Source organism: Syngnathoides biaculeatus, chromosome 18 (genome assembly GCF_019802595.1).
Source record: "Syngnathoides biaculeatus isolate LvHL_M chromosome 18, ASM1980259v1, whole genome shotgun sequence".
Classification (NCBI taxonomy): domain Eukaryota; kingdom Metazoa; phylum Chordata; class Actinopteri; order Syngnathiformes; family Syngnathidae; genus Syngnathoides; species Syngnathoides biaculeatus.
Window position 1 is genome coordinate 15777803 of NC_084657.1, and position 19091 is coordinate 15796893.

A 19091-nucleotide genomic window follows, 5' to 3' on the forward strand; every position below is an offset into this window, starting at 1 on the left:
TTTATTTTTTCCTTAGAATGTTTGCTTTAGTAGTAGAGTACCCTAGGCTGGGAGTGCATTGCCGTATCTGTAGCGACTCGGCCCCCAGCCTTGTAAATCACCAGCTATCAGTAAAGTAGACTCGATCTCATTCCACTGGGTTCGTGTAACCTATAGCCATTATTTTTTTTCTTTACAGTCCTGAATGGCCAGAACCTGTTTACGCTTCTTATCGGAGTTTCCTTCCATTCCGTTTTGTCAATATTGGGTTAAGCCGTCAGCCCCACTTTTATGTGCCGGCCAGTGACGACAGCCTTTCAGTCGAAGAGGGCATGTGGAAACACATTCTGTGGGATGTACTCGCAAGGGTGGACAATGATTCGTCACATATGAGGTCGGAATTATGGAATACACAGATCCTCCCCCCCAAGACTTTCAAAATGAGTTGGTGATATCTGCAAGTGGGTTTTTCACAGCTAAAAAAGAAAAAAAAAGCTTTATCCGCATGCTTATCTTTTTGATCTAAAATGGACTTTTGAAGACTGAAACTTGTTCAACTTTCGGATTGTTTGAATTTTGAATTGATTTTCACAATACAATTTAATGGAACTAGTGAGAAATGTCCACGAAAGTTGAGATGATTTGTTTTGGCCAATTTTGTGCGACTTTTGAACTCAAGTTCCCTTGAATTTTATGTGTGAGTTTCCATTGTGTAACAAGAGCCTACATTAAAAAAAAAAAAACCCTGAGATTTGAGATACCAGCATTTCAATTAATCCAGATCTTAAATTGGCTGTACTAATGAAAGTTGGTTCAACCTGCTAATTTCACCCTTGAGAGGTCCTTTAGAAAGACACTTTAAATTTATCCCGTATGACAAAAACGATTAGCTCCCCCAAAATAAAAGTGTGATATACAGCAGTGCATTAAGAGACAAGTTTAAAGGTCAAGTGTTATGAAATGGATTATTTTTAGTATGCCGTTAATGAAAAAACGGCAGCCGGTATGGACCTATCCGTTTTTTCACCACAAAAATATGATTTGGACGTATATGGATTTTTGTAACTCCCGCCATGAAAATCCTCTCGAGGGATTTGTTTTTGACAAGAAGCAGGAAGTGACATTAGTAGCAGACGCCCACTCAGGCGGTCTCGTCTGTTTCCATTAGTTTTACCTGCTGGAAGGTAGCTCGTTGTTCCTTCGTGTTAGCCAAAATGACGGCTTGTCGCATGGCTGGATATTGCTCGAACACTCGGGAGGATGGATTTACCCTTCATAGGTTTCCAAGAGACACGGTTCGCGTGATAAATGGATTGCACGGGTGCAAAGGACGAAAGCTTCGTGGGTTCCAAATGACATGGATGTGTGTATACAGCTACTAAAAATAGTTTGGGGGGGACCACGTAGGGAAAAGTAGCACCATCTGCTGGGTAACTATAAAATGATTGAAAGTGCAACCCAGTACCTTTGTGTTTCAGCACCCGCATTTTGTCCTGTTGCCCCCCCCCCCACACCCATTTTTTACTCACTACCACATCTTGATGTTTAGTTTTTTTCTTTTTGCCAACCAGCCACTCATTCCAGCTGTTCTTGTCTGTTCACTGTCTGACAATTGACAACGACTCAGACGTTAAATAGAAAGTTGATCGGAAACTCGTCGCCACGGCGGCGGGCCCCTTGGAGACCGCCCGAGAAAGCCCTCACATGGACTTCACCACTGAAAATGTCAATCAGGCCCGTTACACAATACGCCCTTTTTATGAATGTGTGCCACCCGTTGAGGAACTGCCCCTAAACAAATTAGCAGGATTAACTCCAGACGGTGTTTGGCGTGCTTGAGGGCGGGGGTTTTTGGTCCCTGATGACAGACAGCCGGCGAAACGATGGATGGCATTTCCATTCATCTCAGATGGGAAGCTCATTTGTGATCGGAGCGTTTTGAGACGCGGTCACGGAATGAATGCACATCATTTCTCTCTCCTTTGATTTGTTTCGATTTTGGGGTTGTTGCAGATATTTGGAATTCCACCTGTCACACTCCTATTTTTCCTCGGACGCTCACAACAACCTGCGATGTATTGTTTTAGTTGTTATTTGCTGGGGGTTTGTTTTGTTCGATGATCCCAAATTTGTTGACCCGCCTGCCCCACATCACGTTTGTGTTTCTAACTCTATCGCCATCGGCCTTTTTTCTCAATTCTCTGGTTTGTTGCACGGTTAGAGCAGTTATCTATTTGTATATTTTGTATCTCCCCCCCCCCCCACTCCTTGCTCTAGCCCATCCACCTATTTGTCCATTTTGCTGGACAAATTTCTTTCAGTCGAGTTTTCAAGCAATTTATTCTTGTTCTTAACCCAGCTAGCTGTGTCAAGTCTTTTTTTAATGAAGCAATCATCTTTGTTTCTTGCACACGTGCTTTTCAGTTCCTTGTTGACTCATCTGTGTATGTTCAAGCCAATTCACCTTCTTAGCTCTGCTCATTTTTGTCCATTTTGACATACATTCGTCAATCGTACAGCCATTTGTTCCTCTTTTTTTTTTTCAGCCACCTGTCATGAAGCAGCGGCACTGGCACGGACCCATATGCAGGACTCCAAGACGAGGACATGATATTAAGAGCGGTTTAATTCCAAATCAAGGTCATACACAGTCTAGCAGTCTGAGAAGGAAGAGGCACACAAATGCTAGCCTAGAGGCAAGGTCCAAAAGCACGAAACGAGGTCCGATGACTATGAGGCAAAACCTGAGAACACGAACAAAAACAAGACGAGGCTTTGATGGCTCAGACACGCTTTAACTATGGGATGCACTACAAAACGCTTGCGTACTCACGCACTATAAAGCAGTGTCCACACACGTTAACACAACGCAATGAATTGGAAAATGCTGATGACACATTTACCACCTAAGTACAGGGAGTCTTCGGGTTAAGACTGTCTCGACCTTAGACATTTCGACTTTGCAAGGCACGTCCTCCGTCCGCCATTCTGTCCGGCCAGTGCTTGTCCGTGTTAGTGCGCTGAGAGTATCGTTGCATTTTTCGCTCTCCTTTTTCGGCATTATCGCCCCAAAGAAGAAAGCTTTATCTTTTGGCAATGCTTCTGCAGCCATAAGAAAATCCATTACCATGGAAACAAAGCTCAAGATCATAAAAAGATTGGAGAAAGGAGAGACACCAAGACCACCAAGGCTTCAGTCGGTCGACCGTGGTGACAATTATTAAAGACAAAGCCCGTATTTTTGCGCATGCGATGAAGGGTTCCGTTCCTCTCTCAGATATAATGATCACAAAAATCTTTGATACTTGTCGAGATGAAGAGGATTGAGGACCAGGTTCCTTGGCAATAGCCAAGTACAGCCTCCCCTTCTTCTTCTTCTCCATCCACCTCTCAACAGTAATGCTAAGTACCTCGTCTTGTTTATTTCAATGTATTTGTTCTTGTATACGAAGTATTTTGATGTCAATTCTGTCTTTAATGGTGGAATCCGACTTAAGTCGAAATTCGAGTTAAGTCGCTAGTCTAGGATCGTCGTAGACCGAGGACTCCCTTCACCTGGTCAATTAGAGTCCCGAATGCAACACAGCAGTGATTGCTGTCAGAGGTGGCACCGCCCAGAGCAGTGGGCCGGCCGCGCCCCTCACGGCAGTGGCCAGGCAATGCTCATGACAGCCACCTGTCATGTCATCTTAGTCTTTTTCAAAGCAATTACTAAATTCTATAATTTTTTCATGACGATTAGCTTGATTTTTATTTTTGTTGTTGCTCGACCCGTGTATAATATCTCAAATGAGTCCATGCCAGATAGGCTCCTTGTGGTACCAAACCACGTTTTATTGCTCAGCTCTCTTTTTTTATTGGTGTTGGTGTACGTTGTTTTTTATTTTGTAACTCATTCTTTTACATATATTTTTTTTCCTACATTCTCCACTCGTCTGTTTAGTAAATCTCAACTGTTCTCTTCTTACCTGCATCCACACCATCAATCTCAGCACCTCAGGAGGTATTTTTGCCCCCTTTGGATGCTCTCTCGCCCATTTCCATTTTTTATTTTGCAACGATGACATGACGTCAAAATGGCTTTTAATGGCTTGGGAAACTCGCAAAAGGACCGTAACCGCTAACCGAAACTAAAGTTAAAAATGGAACTCATAGCCTGTCGCTAAATGTGACGACAGATTTATGTCTCCACTGCTCAAAAGGCACCAGGACTGGAAAGTACTGCCTCACCAGCTGTAGTCAGCATCCAGCCCAGCTGCCGCCTGTGGCGTAATGACATTTATTAAAAACGAGCGAAACCCGAAACGTGCGAGGTGTGTGTTCACCTTCGATCGCCCACAGAAGGTCAAGCCAGATCTTTTTTTTTTTTTTCTCCCCCTCCAGGAGTCACCCGGGCCTGGGACAAGATAGAAAAATCTGGAAGGGTTTAAGTCGGGATGAACACAAAAAGGGCTGTAAGCGGGCCAGAGGCGTGCGAAATAAAAAAAAAAAAAAATAAAAAAACATGCCCCCTTGTTGATGTCATAGTTTTTGAGTGCTTGTTTGCTATTTGGCACTTTTGATTAGCTTTCGAGTGTCTGGATGTGTGACATACCAAACATTCAGTTCCCCGTGAGTAATTGCATACTTTGCGCCGTTTTTTTATAGCAACAAACTGATACTTGGGTAAGAAAATTATGCAGCGCAAAGGCGGATAAATTCCGGTTTTAACAGGCTGTGCAAAAAGGGATATTGTTTCCAACCTTATTGTTATGTTATTATTGTGTTCTTATGTTATGTTTTCATCTGCCGTAATTTCTTGAAAATAATGCCCAATTTTTTCCAAAAATATGTTTAAAAAGTCAGTGGAGCGCATTATATTTAGGTGGTTGTGGTATTTTGTTCTGACAATTGCAGGGACCAGGACAAGCGTGTTCTGTGGCCTGTCCTTAGATATATATTACCACCGTATCAGTACATGGACAAAGATTATGATTAATGAATATTATACTGACGATCTTTTGAAAAACAATGGAAGTACAAAAAAATAAAAGTACAAACCTAGCAAAATAGAAATACAGATAATTCCAAATGTTTTGAGCATATGGATAGCAGAAAATTGGTGGTGCGCATTGTACATTGGTAGAAGGGGTTTCCTGATTATTATTATTATTTTTTTTTGTCAACTTTGGGGGTGCGCACTATACTTGGGGACGCATTATACTCGAGAAATTACGGTAGTTGATAATGTATCTTTGTCATGGACTGACAAGACTGGGTTTGTCTAGATCCCTGTATTTAAGTACAGCATACATGTACAAGGGGATTTCGTTTGAAGCCTTATTAGTTGTGATTACACTAGGTTGGATATTTGGACTTGTGTTTGGTTCTGACTCTGGTTTACCAAATTTGCAGTTGCATTGCCACACCCCCCCCATACACATTTTATGCTCCAATAAATATGTTAATAAAATAATACTCTCATAAATTTGCATGAAATGTGCGGCGAATTAACTGTGATAGTGATAGTGATCTTAACACGAGATTTGACGGAGAGGAATTCTCTTGTCTACAGCGACATCTGGTGGTTTAACGCTCATCCTGCACTTTTACGTTTCGCAGGGTCCTGATTCAGCACAAACCCACTAATTACTACGAAACGGTAACAGTGTAAAAACGTAATGAAGTGAGTTTTAAATGAGTGTGGAGTTATACGAAATAAAAATATTCAAAATATTTGTTTGATTTGATTCAGTGTAGAAACCTTTCAGTCTTGAAATGAAAACTGTTCACAGAATTCTAATTGACTTTGTACATAGACAACTATGGTAACTTTTTTTTCCCTGCATCCATATCCTGATTTTCCAATAAAGTTGTCTTTGTCAGACATTCCAGTATGACAAATAGGGCATGAATAATTTTATTAAATCATTTGAACTTGGCACACATCCGTGTGATCCAACTGTGATGTATTTATTTTTGTCTACATCTGGCACATGATTTTTAATGGCTACAAACACTTGAAAGTATGAAAAAAAATATTAAAAGTCTCGATTGATTGTCAATGAAGTATTCACGAGTATTCTGATATTTTTTTTCTGCACGCAGCACAAGATTTTCACTTGGATTTGGCTCCATTTTGGGGAAAATTTAATAACAACACATATTGACATATTTTTTTTTACACTTTTGTACATTGTGATCAGAGATTTTGATTTGCATCCAGCACTGGATTACCACATAGAGTCACACAAACATCATAAACACTCCAAATGACGTTGTACGTAATATATATTAGCGATCAAACTTTTCCTTTTCATCCAGAATATGAGTTAGCTGCATTTTCAAATACAATGAAAACCTGTCAATACTAAATATGAATAATTATCTTAATGGACTTTGCATAGTTATCTAACTTTTCCCCCTCTGCATATGGCACTGGATTATCACAAGGAGTTGGCTGCATCCTCGGCATAAGAATTACTAATAACCTGCCGGTGGTAACAAGGAAATTATGGAGTCTCAATTGACTTTGTGCACAAACTAGCGCGCTATCTTTTTTTTTTGTCTCTCTCCCTGCATCCAGCACGGGATTATCACAATGGTTCGGCTGTCATTCATTCATTTATTGGACGACGGTGTCCCTGACATGCTTCCTGACAGCAAAGCCGAGGATGATGACAAGCGGATGCTTGCGTTGGGATGCAGATGTGCTATAAATACGACAGCGGCTCGCTGTTACATAATGGCCGAGTCTCACGCAAACTGACTCACACGCACACACACTGAACTCTTGGGACGCCGATTAAAGGACCTGAGACGCTCCGACTCGGGGGACATCTGGAGGTGCCTGGTGTGCCTGAGGTCACTGCCTTTGTAAAACCTGGCCCTTATGCACACAACAAACGGAATTTTAGGCACACCCTGCGCCGTTGCTTTTCACGGTAGTAGAAAGGCTCAATTGTGGGGTATAGCCCTCCCCATGAAAGGTTATAGGTCAGGGGTGTCAAACTCATTTTTGCCGCGGGCCACGTTGCAGTTCCGGTTTCCCTCAGCGGCGCGTTGTGACTGTGAAACCATAAAAATGGTTTATCGCCTCATCGTATTGACACGTGAAATTTATGAATTACTTTTGGAATCAGAAATCAAAGCTAATGGGTTTTTCAACTGTTGATGTCTGGCAACGTAAAATCGCTTGGAGTACCTCAACATTACGATTTATGATCTGACAATTTGAAATTTTGGTACAGATGTGAACAAGAATCACGGAAGTTGACGTAGACGATTTGCCTTCCCGGGCTACATAAAATCATGTGGCCGGGCCTTGATTTTGACACCCGTGTTATAGGTCATCATCACCACGTTAGATAGATAGATAGATAGATAGATAGATAGATAGATAGATAGATAGATAGATAGATAGATAGATAGATAGATAGATAGATAGATAGATAGATAGATAGATAGATAGATAGATAGATAGATAGATAGATAGATAGATAGATAGATAATCAGTCTTCCTGTTATTTTTGTGTGTTAAGAAGTCACATTTCACAAGCTCACTCACAGGAAGCTCTAATCTATTCATCCAAACGCTGGAAAGAAATCCAGATGGAGGGTGGGAGGAATAATTTGTCGAACATGAACGAACGATGTATTGTAACTGGACAAGTAGCTTCATGATTAATTTTGATTTTGAAATCAGATCATGAAAAGCCAAGTAATTCAAAGTTTTGGATTCACCAAAGAAATGCAGTTCATCCGTTAGTCTCACTGTCCTCTGAGAGGCATTTTCTTCAAGCATTTCTTCCCTTAAAATAAGGTATTACGCTACATATTTATAGACCACGTATTCTAGAGGGGTTGGTCGTGAATACACTGCTTTTCAGGCGTCTGCTATTTCATTAGGCTGACTGTTTAGCTATTTTTCAGAAACGACACTAAGTCAAATGTCGCGTTTATTGGCAGATCCGTGTGCTCCCATTGACGTCATTGTGACGTCACGTCGAGCTGCAGCACCATAGGCGTAATTTCTTGTGACGCCGACGATGCCTGCCGCGTGACGTCAGCCAGCCTTCGATGACTCCCACGGCGCATCCTTAAAGGGCCAGTCACCAAGGCCGTGCAACTTCTCGCTATAAAAACTTAAATTTTTAGTTCCTGGACTACGCTTTTTTGACTTAATGGCTCAACCCTTCATTTAATTCCTGCTATTTATCCCCCCTCCCCCTCTTTAGGGCCCAAATGGACTCGCCCGTTCCACCGCCATGCACCCTCCCTCCTCCCCTCCCATCCACGTCGTCCCCTTTCTGCAGCACCAGGCCGCGCGCGCAGCAAGGAAGTCGTCGTGCACGGCAGCAGCCAGTCGGCGGCTTGTGGCGCTAGAATGACATAGCGGGTGAAAAGGAGGAAGAGGAGAAACCAGGCATTTGACGGATTTAAAAAAAAAAAAAAAGCCTTTGTACATCCACAGCGTGCCCCAACGATGCTCATCAAAGAATTGTAAGTATGCGTGTGCGCGCGCGACATTCAGGACGGAGGATGAGAGGATGAAGAGGAGGGAGGGGGGGGGGTGTCATATTTTCACCGCATGAGCGCGGGATATAATGAAGGCTGTTGCATCATCATCATCATCATCCTGACGTGCAGCATCCGGCGCAGGCATGCGGCGGCGATGCCCTTCACATTCTGCACATGCTAAAACATAGAAAAACCGAAGGAGTGCGAAAAAAGAATTGACTTCCACCCCTCCCTCCCTCATGTTCTTGATAGATGCGCGGTGAAGGTGAAACCCCTGACGGGGTTAGTCTGGAGGAATGTGTGCAGCTATGGGACCGAAATCAATAACAATAAAAAAAGAAAGATCATGTCAGTTTTTTTTTGTATGAGTCTTTGTCAGGATGATGTAGCTGAAAATTTGTGATAGTACCTGAGGCCTGCGTAGCAACAAGGGTAAGGCCATATTCTCACACCTAGTACCCCCCCCCCCAGTTTATTTTTTATGGGGTGATCACGTGGATTAAATCAATAAATTACCGCTGACACGTGGAGGGAAAAAAATAGTGACATGTAGCGATTAGAGACAGCCCGGCCCTCGGAGGTGCGGCTGGAAGTGAATTAAAAAGTGTTAAATGCTGTTAACAGCGACAGCTGCCGTCCTCACACCAGAATCATTCAGAATAATCCAGATATGGTGTAGAATCAACAATTATAACATTGTAACAAATGAGTTATGATGAATGCAAAAAGTCCTGCTATCAAGATCTGACAGTTTCTTGGTATTTTGTCTTTAATTATGATTATTATTGTTATTTCCGGATGGTCCCGCAAGCGGCAGCTGTGTCAATTTGGGGTCGGCTACAGATTAAACGACAGAGAAAGCGGGATTATGCCAAACTGGACAAAGGCTACATATTTCGGTCCAGAGACGCTATTGTAGCCTGCTAGCACGTTTTAAACTATTGGACAAAATAATGCTGCCGATAGTCGGGGACAATCACATTCTAAATGGTTAGCCACGAAGTATTTTTTTTTATACTGGCTTTCATATCTATAGTAATCCTGTGTGTACGTTTGCTACATATTTTAGCAGTCTTTAATGGGCCAACCAAAACAACTCCACTACGTTTTAGCATTAGCGCTTTGTGTCTTCGTCAGCATGTGTTTTTTTTTTTTTTCTGTAAAATGAAACGTACAGTTAATGATTGTGCAATGATCGTCATCTTCTTTTCTGTCCCGCAGTCGGGTGATTCTTCCTATCTCAGTGGAAGAGGTGAGTTTAAATTTTCAATTTTCGCATCACACGTTACACATTTAAGACAAATTAGCCGAGGTTGTTGCCGCTTGGTTTCTTCACTGTAGTGTACATGCAGTGCTGAACAAATTTGCAAGACCACTCAGAGAGCCGCTTAGCTGTGGGCTCTTCCAGTTTTAGTGAAAAAGCAGCTTTGGTTTTGTTTCTATCCGAACCTCATCTGATTTTTGCCGTTGAAGAAACTCCTTAAAGTGCACATCTTCAATCGAACAAGCTCTTAAGACTTTAAATCCGTCTCCCGTGGCTAGTAAAAGTCAGTCCTGTTTTCATGCCATCGCAAAGCTAAGCTGAGCTAAGAAGAGCCTGAAGGACTCCGAGATGCTTTCTCCTCCATTCTTGACCTTCGCATCTACTCGGGCCAGTCATACACAAATCTGCCACGTAGCGGTTTTTCCCCTGGGGCCAGAAAGTGCCACAGAGACATTCCCCGCCCTCGTTTTGAAATTCCCTCAAGAAGCGGTTGTGTGTTTCTTTTCTAGTCTGTTGACGTTAACGATTGCTCAGCCCCAAAATCATCATCGCAATGTGATATCTTCACCCTACAAAATGCATTTCCCTTGGTCACGTTTTCTGGTTGCCAGGCAGAATATCTACGGACGCAATCGTGGGTAAAAGTGGCAAGGATCACAACTCTGTATTTAGCATAAAATACAGATTGGAACAAAATGATAAATAATGCAGACTACTGGATACATTCTGTGTGTACCCCCTTGTCACTAGTGACAAAGATCCATTCACAGTTTTTTCCAGTTCTTTGTCCTGTGTGTAAAGTGCAGATGCTTGTTGCTATGCAGAATTCATGAGATGCCAGTCGCACCCGTGACAAAACAGGATGAGCGGTGACGTGTTGTTAATACACATTAATTTCATACATAAACCGCTATTGGGCAGCACGGTGGATCAGCTGGTAAAACATTAGCCTCACAGTTCTGAGGACCCCGGTTCGATCCCGGCCCCGCCCGTGTGAAATTAGCATGTTCTCCCCGTGCCTGCCTGGGTTCCCTCCGGGCACTCCGGTTTCCTCCCACATCCCAAAAAGATGCGACATTAACTGGAGACTCTAAATTCCCCCTCGGTGTGATTGTGAGTGTGGTTGTTGTCTGTCTCGATGAGACCTTGTGATTGGCTAGCGACCAGTTCAGCGTGGAACCCGCATCCTGCCCGTTGACAACTGGGATGGGCTCCAGTACTCCCCGGGACCCTCGTGAGGATAAGTGGCAAAGAAAATGGATGGATGGATGGAACCACTATTCGGTATTTTATACAAAACACATTGGTCGCAATAGCTGCTGTGTGAACACGCGCTTTAACATTTTTGAGCGAGCCCTTTTCACACAGTTTTTCTTTTGTCAAATCTTGTTTGTGGTGCGCTATCACTCTGTATAATTTATTTATGGCTCGAAATTGACCCACAAATCCCTCAATTTCAGAGACGCAATGTACACCACGTTTGCGATGAAAGCAATCGCTTTCGCTGAATCGCTGAATGCGTCAAGGCGCAGTGGGTGCAAAAGCTGCCGAGGTGCAGTTCATGGATTAAAAACTGTACTTTACGTCTTCAAATTTACTGGGATGGCAGCATGAAAGCAGGCTCTTCTGACTCTAAAAACGAATCGTACTGTCAACGCAGCAGTCCTCGCTCGCAGGTGGCGTCATTGAAGACACCGTGACCCTGCGTCAACGCCGTTCGCGTAGGTAGCCCTCAAAGACGTCGTCGCAAAGACCTGCGTCCGGATTTGCGCCGAGGTTATGCACGCGGTGGATTAGACGCGATTAAGAAATGCGGCCATTGTTCTGCACTTCCCACAGTCACGTGGATCAGCAAGATGGTGGCGTGTGTGCGGAGGAATAGGAGCTTGGCGAAGAATACAGTCAATCTGAAAATGAAGCGATAAATAACTTGTAGGCATTTGTGTCCCTCGGCAGTATCAAGTGGGCCAGCTGTACTCGGTGGCCGAGGCCAGCAAGAACGAGACGGGAGGCGGCGAAGGCGTGGAGGTGCTAAAAAATGAACCTTATGAGAAAGATGGAGAGAAGGGGCAATACACACACAAAATCTACCATTTGCAGAGGTAAGGATGTACATGTACATCTTAACATTTTACAAAAAAAGGTAGGATTAGAACTGGAACAGAAGGGTGGGGTGGGGTGGGAGCCCCCAGTGCCAGTTTCACATAAAATTTGGTAGCATGTCTATCATCAGTACTTCCGCTGTACATTCTCAAGAAGCCAGACTGGAAATAACACGGAAAGTCTGCGACTTAGCACTGAAGTACTGAAATGACCACAGTTGGGCCCCTCTGGTCCTTTTTTTTTGGTCCTGACTGTTACCCAATTTGAAACCTGACAGCGGTAATTACTTGCAATAACTCAGCTACTGACACTGTGATCTCCACGTATTTCCCTCTGGTCTTGCAGCAAAGTGCCATCCTTCGTCAGAATGTTAGCTCCGGCTTCGGCCCTCAACATCCACGAGAAAGCTTGGAACGCGTACCCGTACTGTCGCACAGGTAACACACACGCATGCATGTGCACACGCTCACACTAACTGATGGAGGCCCTGAATAATTTACCGGATGTCCAGGCAGTGAGAAGAAGAATGCAATCACCCGATCCTCTCTTTCTCTCTCTCTCTCTCTCTCTCTCTCTCTCTCTCTCTCTCTCTCACACACACACACACGGGAAAGAAATGCCATTTTATTGTCAAGTTTTCTGTTTGGCTCAAATTCCTCAATCGTGTCTGTTTTTTTTCTTTCTTTTTCTTTGGCTGCGTTCTTCCACCTGGATACGTAGTTATCACTGTAAGTACAATGTAAATACAATGTAATAACGTACATTGAGAGCACACAATCGCTGATGACAGACATTTGATCTCATAGATACGGCAATGGTAGTCAGGCACCACGACTTTGTGTGCGTGTGTGTGTGTGTGTGTGGGTGGGTGGGTGGGTGGGTGTGCTATTCTTCACTGTCATCCCCAACGCTGTTAACTTCTCCCTCGGCAGAATGAATACATGAAGGACAACTTCCTGATCAAGATCGAAACGTGGCACAAACCCGACCTTGGACGCCAGGATAACGTAACGATGAGCTTTTCACGAGTGCTGTCCTTGTTGCCGGCGCTGTCAGAAATTGCGATGGAGGCAATGCAGGGAATGCACTGCATGATCACATCCCCTAGTTTTAGTCAGAACTCGTGACCGGTTCTCACGTGTGATCTGACGCCACAAAATGGATTCTACATTATAGTTTTAACGGGAACTGATGGAAAGCTGCCAAAACTGAAAATAGGCTGTATTATACCTTCTTTTAGTTCTAGTCAGCACTTGTGACTCTTTGTTTTCATGTTTGATTTGAGTCTACAGTCGAGATTTGACAGAACCAATGGAAAGCAGCCAATAAAAGAAATAAACTGTACAACCCTTTCCCCTAGGTCTTGTCGGCTCTCAGGACTCATTTTCATGAGTGAAGCGACCACAGAAAGTAGTTCTACATTCCCTTCGATATCTTACAAGAGTCAAAGAATGGCCGCTAAGACATGGAATATACAGTTTGAACCTTTCCCGTAGTTCTAGTCAGAACTCGTGACTTGCTTTCCCGTGTGAGTTGAGCGCAGAAAGCCAAGCGTTCTTAAAGCAGCTGTGTTCCTGTCTCAGGTGCACAGCTTAGATGCAGAAACCTGGAAGAAGGTAGACGTGGTCTATATTGACATTGCTGACAGAAGCCAAGTGGAGCCCAAGGTTCGGAAGCTACTTTAAAAACCACGGGTGCGGGCTTTGAAGGACATCATGTTGATGTGATGTGTTCTTTGTGTTTTCTCGGTAGGACTACAAGCCAGAGGAGGATCCCTGCAGGTACAAGTCGGTGAAGACGGGACGAGGCCCTCTAGGACCAGACTGGCGGGTATGGACCCTCTTCCTTCCAAGTTTGCTAAAGCTTGTATTTGAGGTTATTTGGTTGTATCTTGAAAGCAATTTTGACATTTGTATTTGATAACAGCAGAGGGCAAAACTATATCAGGTCTCACAAGTTTTTGGCCTCAACAAGCTGTCTTTTATGGATCATTTTGAATAAAAGACGAAAGCCAACATAAATAATTGCGACGTTATAATGCCTGGTCGCTTCCTGTCTGACAGAACCTGTCATAACCAGAACACTAGGGCGGACCCAAATGCACGACTCGGTAGAGAGGAAGGCAGTTAAAGGAAGATCTTTATTCATTCCGAGGTCGAATGGCGGAGAGTCAGTCAGAGCGGGTAGTAGTATCAGGAGCGTCAAGCTCACGGGGTTGGTCGGAGGACAGGCGCAGGTCAGTACTCAGGGGTTCAGGATAAGGAATGCGGAAGTGCGGGTACAAGGCATGGATGGCAACGATCTGGCAAAGCCAGGCCGTCCCCTGGGTCCTATATACACTAGGGTTCATTATAGGTGATGAGGCGCAGGTGTGCACCTCCTATTGAACGCATGTGTGCAGGGGACCTGCACAGCCATGGCTGGACCGGTAGGACCACGACAGAACTCAGCAAAGCGCAATTAGTTCTTGCCCAAGTTTGCCACTTACACATTCTGCTGTAGAAAACAAAACAATAAGCAAACAGAGAATGAAATTGATCCATCCATGCATTTTCTTTGCCGCTTAACCTCACGAGGGTCACGGGGAGTGCTGGAGCCTATCCCAGCTGTCAATGGGCAGGAGGCAGGGTACACCCTGAACTGGTTGCCAGCCAATCGCAGGGCACATAGAGACAAACAGCCGCACCCACAGTTAAACCTAGGGGCAATTTAGAGTGTCCAATTAATGTTGCATGTTTTTTTGGGGGGGAAATGTGGAAGGAAACCAGAGTGGCCGGTGAAAACTCACGCAGGCACGGGGAGAACATCCAGAAGCAACGCTATTCCACCTGCGCCACTGTGCCCCCCAGAATGAAATTTATAAATAAGATATTAAGTCTACGTTCCTACCCTCACCTATGGGTAGAAGCTGTGGGTCGTGATCGAAAGAACAAGATCTCCCATCCAAGCGGCCGAATTGAGTTTCCTCCACATGGTGTCCGGGCTCTCCCTTCGAGAATGGGTGAAAAGCTCGGTCATCTGGGAGGGGCTTGGTGTCGAGCCGCTGCTCCTCCGCATTGAGAGGAACCAGATGAGGTGGCTGGGGCATCTGATCCGGATGCCTCCCGGACGCCTCCCTGGTGAGGTGTTCCAGGCGTGTCCCACTGGAAAGAGACCCCGAGGACGACCAAGGACACACTGGAGAGACGATGTCTCTTGGCTGGCCTGGGAACGCCTCGGGATCCTTCCGGAAGAGCTGGAAGAAGTGGCCGGGCAATGGGAAGTCTGGGTATCCCTACTGAAGGTACTTCCCTGCGACCCGACCCAGAGAAGCGGGAGAAAATGGATGGATGGATGGATGGGTGGATGGATGGATATTAAATGGTTTGGATGCTAAATCATAATTTATGAATGTATTTGACCAGTATTGCTTTCTAAACGTTGCAAAGGAATTTACACACACACGCTTATTCCTACAGAAGGAGCTCCCCAACAAGAAAGACTGCCCACATATGTGTGCCTACAAGCTGGTCACGGTCAAGTTCAAGTGGTGGGGCCTGCAGAACAAAGTGGAGAGCTTCATCCAAAAGGTCCGTCAGGGTGGTTTTGGGCCTGCCGCCACCCGACGCAGCGACTCAATTTCCTTTCCGTCCCTCCGCAGCAAGAGAAGCGCTTGTTCACCAACTTCCACCGTCAGTTGTTCTGCTGGATTGACAAGTGGATCGACTTGAACATGGAGGACATCCGCCGGATGGAGGAGGAGACGCGCAAGGAGCTGGACGAGGTAAAGGAAGGAAGGAAGGAACGAAGAAAGGATGCGAGGAGGTGGGATGTCTTCATCGAGCGTGGCTCGTCTTGCAGATGCGAGTGAAGGATCCGGTGAAAGGCATGGTGGCGCTAGAGGACTGAGGTCGGCCCTCCAAGACAGTGAATGCTGCTGCTCATCAGGTGAGAGGTCACACTGTCGGCTCAATAATGGGGCAGTCGCTATTTAGCCCCTGTAGGGAAAAGGGGTGAAATTGTGCTGCGTGAAATTCCTGCCATGCGGTAGACAAACGTCAAAATAAATCTTGCCTTACTTCCTTTACGCTGTGTTGTATGTTGTAATTTTTTTTCACAATTGTCCAATTCAGGAGCGTTAGACCAACCGACTAAACCTACCCTTGTGGAAATTGAAAACATTCCAGGCTTTGTTGAATCTTTTGTGATATCGCTGCCAAAATTGAGCCTCAGTGCCGCATTCTCTCTCTTCCAGACCCAAATACCGAGACACCAGCGGATTCACGTCCCCCTCCCATTTCAGCCGACGCGACATTTGGCCAACCCCCCTTCAAATTCCCATTCCTGACGTGACGACCCCCGCCCGTCCAAAATTCCTTCGCTCGGTGCCGCCTGGTCTTCAGGTAGCCGGACCCTGTAAAGTCCTCGTCTCTAGTCTTCGTCCTTACCCCGTTCACTGACAGCTCCGAGGGGTCTGGTAGAAAATAAATAGATTAATTTATTTGTCAATTCATTCCCAAACACAGAAAGTTTTTGACCTCTGCCATGTGGGATTTATTCAAGCTATTCCGAAGTTGTACATTTCTACAAACTATGCCGGGTGGGTGGGGAGTGGGTTGGAGTCAATGTATTGAATAATGCAGTATTTATATACTGTGAATATAAATATATATATATATATATATATATAGAGATAATATATAAACAGGGTTTTTAAAATGATTTTTTTTCTGTAAGTCTGGACTTTTATTTATCCCCACCAGATGCTACATGTTTATTTTTTTTCATTCGCTCTTTTCTTTACTTCAGCGTCCTTTTTTTTTTGTCATTTAAAACTACAGTGGTACAAACCGCTAGGTCAAAGGTTGTATTTTTTTTGTTGTTGCCCTGTTTCTATTCTGCTGCTTTGTGACATTGTGTGTTTGTTTGCGGTTGTGTGTTGTATTTCTGTGCGTGCGATCTTACAAGTTTTTCTAGACGAAGAAATTTGCATTCAGTTGGTTTGAGGACTAAACATAGACAAATTAATTCAAATTTTATAGCCTCGTTTCCACCAAGAAGCACAGTTCAGTACACAATTTATAATGGTTTAAATGTGGTCATCACAACTCTTTGACAACACAATATTTTAATACTAAACGATGTCGTGAGGATATAAAAAAAAAAACATGTACTTCAGCTCCTTGGGTATACTTTTCATAAATAGCTAATCCTGAAAATTTGGTCACCACAATAACTCTGAAGTGAAGGTTAAATCATTTCCTCTTTCCAAATATTGTAAAGTGAACCAAAGAAATGTTCTGTACTTTTGCACTTTTTGGGACTCCTATGGTGGGGTACCAAACTGAGTTTAGGTGAGACACTAACGCACTGGTGTCAAACACAAGGCCCGGGGTCCACATCCGGCCTGTGCATGATTTTATGTGGCCCGCGAAGCCAAATATAGAGTTTGCATTTCTATGATTCTTGTAAAAATCTGTACCAAAATTCCAAATTGCCATACAGTTTATCATAAATGATCAAGTTGAGATATGACAAGCATTTTTGTTACCAAACATGAATAGTTGAAAAACACGTTAGCCTTGATTTCTGATTCCAAAACTGCTTTATAAATTGATTATATAAACATGATGAGACGAGTAAACATTTTTATTGTTTCACAGTCAAAATAGCCCTCTGATGTGAACCCGAAATACAATGTGGCCCGCGAGAAAAACGAGTTTGACACCCCTGCACAAAAGGCGCGACAAACAATATCACAATGTATCATGCAATAGAATATCGATATCAAAAATATCTTGATTGTAGCGGAGTGATGTACTTCATGCTCCCTTTCAGATTGATGATAATTGGTGGAAACCCGATTTAAACGTGTACACTTGCACAGTGATGACTACGGAAAACAAAACGTGAACATATCAGACCAAAATGTGTTACCATATTTAATAACGGCTATAAAAGTTTTTTGCGACATAGATGTGAAAATATAGCTGTATCGAGAAACTGTGATATCCTTGGCAAAGTTATATCGTATTGAGACTGGACCGAACTGGACGGCTGTGGGAACGAGGCTTTAGCGAGTCACCTTCTCTCCACTGGATAAATGAACGTATCCAGTGATAGCAATAACTGCCATCATGACGTGCTCTATTGTTTCTGTTACGGGGGAATTTTTTTTTTTTTCAACAACAACCTTTGTCCTGTTGTTTTTGAGATGTGTGCATGAGCGTATGTGCATGTGTGTGTGTGTTGCTTTCAGTGATGTGACTGTTTTTGTTGTACGTTTAGTACAAAATGTCCAAACCAGAAGCCTATTGCTACACCGTTTTTGTGCAATATGTCAAAAACCCTTAAAAATATCTGAATGCATAATTTGAAAAGATAATTTAAGGTAACAAAATCAGCAGGTTCGATGTCAGCTCTCCGGACTTCCGAGTCATCTTCAGGCTTCCTGAAAATGTTGTACTGTATTCCCCGCACAAGGACCTCATTGAAGGACTGCATTAAAAAAAAAAAAAAGAAGTTATTTTAAATGTTGTCATCGTGCTGTTGTCATTCCAAGCCAAACGTTCAAAGAGGAAAATCACGGACGTCACTTGAGAATTAAAATTTACTTCAAATTTAAAGGCCAAAATTGTAACGATAACACCCCTAAAATGATTTTTTTTTTTTTTTAAATCTCCTTCAACTCTCACTCGTGTGTTAGCTTGGCCCCTTGCATTTTCTCAATCTTTTCTTGTGGATTTGTGCCTTTTTTTTTGTTTTTGTTGTCATCGTTATCTTCCAATAACATAAATCGTGCATTGGAAATGTGAATTGAAAAAAAAAAAAAATAAAACAAAACAACACAAAAAAGAAACAAGCGAAGAAATGTATTTTACTGTCTGAATACTAAATTGCAACTGTATGAATCTCTCACATTCATAAGCACACACGCACTTTGCACACTAATGGCAAAATTAATCAGGCTTTGGGCCACAAAGATTACAACAAATCCTGCTTACAGAGACATTTTGTGACAAGTTCATGACCTCGAGGCTGAAAATACCTATATTACATATATTTAATGGTAATGTAGATTTCATTCACAAACAACCTAACATGGCCGCTTCTTCTAACTCCACTGTTCAGCTCCCTGTGCCTTTTAGGGTCTACTCTAGGTTATTTTTTGCGGCTCGATTCATGTTAGACGTTGAATTTCACGTTGCTAAGTGAAACTAATTTTGGGTACTAAATTTAACTACAATTTATCTTTTTATTTTTATTT

The 19091-nt window shown here is 43.4% G+C and overlaps 1 protein-coding gene across 1 annotated transcript in view; it reads left to right on the forward strand.

Annotated features, from left to right (window-relative positions):
- The window catches only part of pitpnab (phosphatidylinositol transfer protein, alpha b), a 68861-nt gene extending 50511 nt beyond the window's left edge, over positions 1-18350 (forward strand). The window contains exons 2-13 of the mRNA XM_061804159.1: positions 8196-8460; positions 9700-9730; positions 11699-11844; positions 12191-12282; positions 12566-12573; positions 12778-12852; positions 13429-13512; positions 13598-13675; positions 15304-15414; positions 15486-15608; positions 15686-15772; positions 16080-18350. Of these exons, the coding sequence (XP_061660143.1) occupies positions 8444-8460; positions 9700-9730; positions 11699-11844; positions 12191-12282; positions 12566-12573; positions 12778-12852; positions 13429-13512; positions 13598-13675; positions 15304-15414; positions 15486-15608; positions 15686-15733 (813 nt within the window). The 5' untranslated portion in view covers positions 8196-8443 and the 3' untranslated portion in view covers positions 15734-15772; positions 16080-18350. The remainder of the gene's footprint in view (positions 1-8195; positions 8461-9699; positions 9731-11698; positions 11845-12190; positions 12283-12565; positions 12574-12777; positions 12853-13428; positions 13513-13597; positions 13676-15303; positions 15415-15485; positions 15609-15685; positions 15773-16079) is intronic.
- Positions 18351-19091: the final 741 nt, after the last annotated feature.